This window comes from Colobus angolensis, unplaced genomic scaffold, assembly GCF_000951035.1.
Source record: "Colobus angolensis palliatus isolate OR3802 unplaced genomic scaffold, Cang.pa_1.0 Scaffold34, whole genome shotgun sequence".
In the NCBI taxonomy this organism is placed as follows: Eukaryota; Metazoa; Chordata; class Mammalia; order Primates; family Cercopithecidae; genus Colobus; species Colobus angolensis.
In genome coordinates this window covers 7,509,418-7,514,674 of record NW_012116710.1, presented here as the reverse complement: position 1 = coordinate 7,514,674, position 5,257 = coordinate 7,509,418, and the positions used below count along the sequence as shown (strand labels likewise).

General features: G+C 50.2%; 1 protein-coding gene across 1 annotated transcript in view; it reads right to left on the bottom strand.

Moving 5' to 3' along the window:
• The window catches only part of SPTBN4 (spectrin, beta, non-erythrocytic 4), a 118,939-nt gene that overhangs the window by 79,541 nt on the left and 34,141 nt on the right, over nucleotides 1–5,257 (bottom strand). Inside the window, exon 2 of the mRNA XM_011952541.1 lies at nucleotides 1,637–1,788. Within this exon, the coding sequence (XP_011807931.1) occupies nucleotides 1,637–1,788 (152 nt within the window). The remainder of the gene's footprint in view (nucleotides 1–1,636; nucleotides 1,789–5,257) is intronic.

Here is a 5,257-nt window from a genome sequence, read left to right as displayed (position 1 = left end):
GAGGCTGCGGCAGGAGAATCATTTGAACCCGGGATGCGGAGGCTGCAGTAAGCCGAGATCATGCCACTGCACTCCAGTCTGGGTGAGGGAGCGAGACTTCGTCTAAAAAAAAAAATCCTGTGTCACACCCCTCAATGCCTCTGCCTCACTGCTTCCCTTTATGGTCCCTACCCAGAGCCACGCCCATTCCAGTTAAGCTCCGCCCTGCCCCAGTGATCTTCCCCATGTTTACAGCTCACTCCCAACAGCGTTGGTGCCTACTCTTTTTTTTTTTTTTGCTGTTGTTGTTGTTGTTTTTGAGACGGAGTCTCGCTCTGTCGACCAGGCTGGAGTGCAGTCATGCGATCTTGGCTTACTGCAACCTCCTCCTCCTGGGTTCAAGCGATTCTCCTGCCTCAGCCTCCTGACTAAGTGGGACTACAGGTGCCCGCCACTACGCCCGGCTAATGCTCTTTGAGTTTTTAAAATTCTTTTTGTAGAGACGGGGTCTCGCCACAGCGCTTGGGTATTTATTTATTTATTTATTTATGAGAGAGGGTCTCTGCCAGGTGTGGTGGCTCACGCCTGAAATCCCAGCACTTTGGGAGGCCAAGACTGGAGGATCGCATGAGTCCAGGAGTTCTAGACCAGCCTGGGAAGCATAGTGAGGCCTCGTATCTATTTTAAAAAATAAATAAATAAATAAAAAAGAGAGAAACAGAGTCTCGCCTTCTCGCCCAGAGTGGAGAGCTATGGTGCAATCATGGCCCATGGCAGCCTACCGACCTCCCAGGCTCAAGCAATCCTCTCACCTGAACCTCCTGGGTACTTGGGACTACAGGCTCACGCCACCACGCCTGGCTAATTTAAAAAAAAAAAAAAAAAGAAAGAAAGAAAGAAAAAAAACGTAGAGACGGGGGTCTCATTATGTTGTCCAGGCTGGTCTGAAACTCCTGGGCTCAAGTGTTCCTCCTGCCTTGGCCCCTCAAAGTGCTAGGATTACAGGCATGAGCCACCACACCCGGCTGTTTGTTTCTATTCTATCGCCATGCCCCTCACAAGTCCCTGAAGGCTCCAGAATCCCACGCTTTTAGATGAAACCCCATTCAAGCCCAGAGACACAGCCCCAACTCATACAACAAGCCACATCCCAGGACACCGTCTGCGTCCCTAGACACCCAGGACCTAGGTGTCACCCTGCTAAGGAACACTGCCCCTTAGCCTAGAGCCCCACACCTTCATCCACTACCCACTCCCCCAATCGGCAACACAGTTCTGCTGCTGTTTTATAGCCATGCCCCTGCTAGCTCATAACCCAGGCCAGTCCCTTCTAACAAAACTCCTCCCTTATCTAATAGCCCTGCCCTTTGCAACAGAGCGCCTCCCCTTCCACCGAAGCCCCGCCTCGCAACTGTAGCTAGCCCGTCATCAGCTTCGGTTCCAGCCACACGTCCAGGTTTCTCACAACCAAGCTCCGCCCCAGCGCCACAGCCCCACACACCCGTGTAGAGGGACCTCTTACCCACAGGGCCCTTCTAGCGCGCTCCACCCGCCCATGAGCCAGGCCCCTGCTTGCAGTTCAGCCCTTCCAGAGAAGCCCAACCGCAGCCTGAGACCCCAGGGAGGACCCCTGCCCCAGCCCTTCGGGCCCCCTCACCAGCTGCTCCCCAGACAGCACTTCCAGGAGCCGCGTGAGCACGAAGCCGTCCCGGAGGTCCACATAGAGGTCCCCGATGTGGCAGCCCACGCGGGCGAGGTGCGAGTTCACCCACTTGGTGAAGGTTTTCTTCTGCACGGCTTCCCGCTCATCTGGAGGACAGGCCCTGATGAGCCTCCCAGACACTTCCATCTTCACCCCAGCCCTCCGCAAGCCAAGCCTGCTCAGGCCCAGCTCGCTGCAAGAGTCCTCCCTCACAGGCTGATCACTTGAGGTAAGAGTTCAAGACCAGCCCGGCCAACATGGTGAAACCCTGTCTCTACTAAAAATACAAAAAGCAGCCGGACATGGTGGTGGGCGCCCCCATAATCCCAGCTACTGGAGAGGCTGAGGCAGGAGAATTGCTTGAACCTGGGAGGCGGAGGCTGCAGTGAGCCAAGATCGCCTCACTGCACTCAGGCCTGGGCGACAGAGCAAGACTGCATCTCAAAAACGAACAAAAAAAAGAGTCGGCCGGGCGCGGTGGCTCATGCCTGTAATCCCAGCACTTTGGAAGGCCGAGAGGGGCAGATCACAAAGTCAGGGGTTCAAGACCAGCCTGGCCAATATGGTGAAACCCTGTCTCTACTAAAAATACAAAAAAAACTTAGCCGGGCATGGTGGTGCATGCCTGTAATTCCAGCCATTCGGGAGACTGAGGCAGGAGAATTGCTTGAACCAGGGAGACAGAGGTTGCAGTGAGTCGAGATCACGCCACTGCACTCCAGCCTGAGCAACAGAGCAAGACTGTGTCTCAAAAAAAAAAAAAAAAAGAGAGAGAGTCCAGCCTCAGCAGCCATGTCTCCTCCTACCTGGGACACCTTCCCCTACCCTCTGCCACCCACCTGGTGACAACCTTCCTGTCCCTTGAAGTTTTCCTGAGATGTCACTTGTACAGGAAGCCTTCCCCATTTGTGACCCCAGTTGGCTGTAGTCATTCATTCATTTAATAAATATTCGAACACACATTCTGTGCCTGTTAAAGACTCTGTGAATACAGACAGGGCCCTCACAGAGCTCAGTTCAGTGGGGACACGGATAAATACAGCCATGGCCTCAGCCTCTCAAAGTGCTGGGATTACAGGCATGAGCCATCGTGCCCAGCCTTAAGGAACTGTCAAACTGTTTTCCAAAGTAGCTGCACCATAGGCCAGGCATGGTGGCTCATGCCTGTAATCCCAGCACTTTGGGAGGCCAAGGTGGGTGGATTGCTGGAGTTCAGGAGTTTGAGACCTGCCTGTACAACATGGTGAGGACTCTGTCTCTACAAAAAAAAATACAAAAAATTAGCCAGGCAGGGTGGCATGCCCCTGTAGTCCCAGCTCCTTGAGTGGCTGAGGCAGGAGGATCGCTTAAGCTGAGGAAGTCGAGGCTGCAGTGACCTGTGCTCATGCCACTGCACTCCAGCAAGGCTGACAGAGCCAGTCCCTGTCTCAGAAAAAGTAAAAAATTTTTTTAAAAAAGTTGCTATACCAGCAATGTGTGAAGGCTCCAAATCCTTGCCAACACTTGCTATTTCCCAACCCCTCCTTTTTTTCCCCCCTTGAGATAGGGGTCTCACACCATTGCCCAGGCTGGAGTGCAATGGTGCGATCTTGGCTCATTGCAACCTCTGCCTCTCAGCCTCAGGTGATCCTCCCATCCCAGCCTCCCAAGTAGCTGGGACGACAGGAGCATGCCACCAGGCCTGGCTAATTTTTGTATTGGTGTAGAGACAGGGGTCTCACTATGTTGCCCAGGCTGGTCTCAAACTCCAGGGCTCAAGCAATCCACCCAACTTGGCCTCCCAAAGTGCTGGGATTACAGATGTTAGCCCCACTGTGCTTAGTCATTTCCCCTCCCTTTTTTTTTTTTTTAACTATGGCCATCCTAGTTGGTGTGAAGTGGTACCTCATTGTGGTTTTCTTTTGCACTTCCCTAATGGCAAGTGAAATTGTGTATCTTTTCATGCTCTTATCAGACAGTTGTGTATCTTTGGAGAAATATCTATTCAAATCCTTTGGACATTTTTTAGTAGAGTTACTTTTTTTTGGAGTCACAATCTCTCTCTGTCGCCCAGGCTAGAGTGCAGTGCCACAATCATGGCTCACTGCAGCCTCAACCTCTCAAGCTTATGCAATCCTCCCACCTCAGCCTCCTGAGTAGCTGGGGTTACAGGCACATGCCACCATGCCCGGCTGATTTTTTTGTTTTATTTTTGTGGAGACGAGGGTCTTGCAATGTTGCCCAGGCTGGTCTCAACCTTCTGTGCTCAAGCAGTCTTCCCACCTAGGCTTCCCAAAGTGCTGAGATTACAGGCTCAAGCCACCATACCCAGCCAGTTACATGCCTTTTGTCATCTGTACTATCTTTGCGACTTCCTATGAATCTGTAATTATTTCATAATTTAAAGTTTTTAAAAGGCCGGGCACAGTGACTCACACATGTAATCCTAGCACTTTGGGAGGCCAAGGCAGGTGGATAGCCTGAGCTCAGGAGTTCGAGACCAGCCTGGGCAACTTGGCGAAACCCTGTCTCTACTAAAAATAGAAAGAACTAGCAGGACTTAGTGGCACACGCCTGTAATCTCAGCTACTCAGGAGTCTGAGGCACAAGAATCGCTTGAACCAGGGAGGCAGAGGTTGCAGTGAGCTGAGATCGTGACACTGCACTCCAGCCTAGGCTACAGAGTGAGACTTTGCCTCCAATAACTAAATAAATGAATGATAAAGTTTAGGCCAGGCACGGTGGCTCATGCCTGTAATCCCAGCACTTTGGGAGGCTGAGGCAGGTGGATCACCTGAGGTCAGGAGTTTGAGACCATCCTGGCTGACATGGTGAAACCCCATCTCTACCAGAAAAACAAAAATTAGCCGGGTGTGATGGCGGGCGCCTCTAATCCCAGGTACTCGGGAGGCTGAGGCAGAACTGCTTGAACCCAGGAGGCGGAGGTTGCAGTGAGTGGCGATCACGCCATTGCACTCCAGCCTGGGTGACAGAGCAAGACTCTGTCTCAAAAAATAAGTAAATAAAAGTTTAAAAGAGAAAAAGAAAATTGCTTCCTGGCCTTCCTCTTTCTTTCCCTGACTCCCATAAACTGGAAAATCAAGGTCAAGGTCTGCAGAACATAAGATGAAATTAACCAGGAATCTACACTGACCTCTCTGAGCTAAGTCTTCCTGCTAACTGGGTTGCTCATCTCGAGGTTATCTGGGAGGGAGAAATAGCTTCTCCATTAAGCCACTGTACTGTTAAGTCGGTTTTTGGCCGTTTAGCCTGTACGGTTACTGTTAAAATCCCATTACTAAATAATATTAAGTTTCCTATTAATATTAAGTTTTCTATTAATTCAGGAATAAAGACATGTATTTCCAGTCTATTTCCCCTTCAACCATTTGAAATCTCTCAATAATTTCCTTTTTCATAAAATTTACGTTGGTAATATTATCAATAGTGGGGTGAAGGGAAGGGGTGATGGTTAATGGGTACAAAATGTGGAAAGAATGAATAAGGTCTAGCATTTGATATCAGTACAACAAGGTGATTACATTCAATAATAATTTAATTGTACTTGTCTTTCCCTTTTTTTTTTTTTTTTTTTTT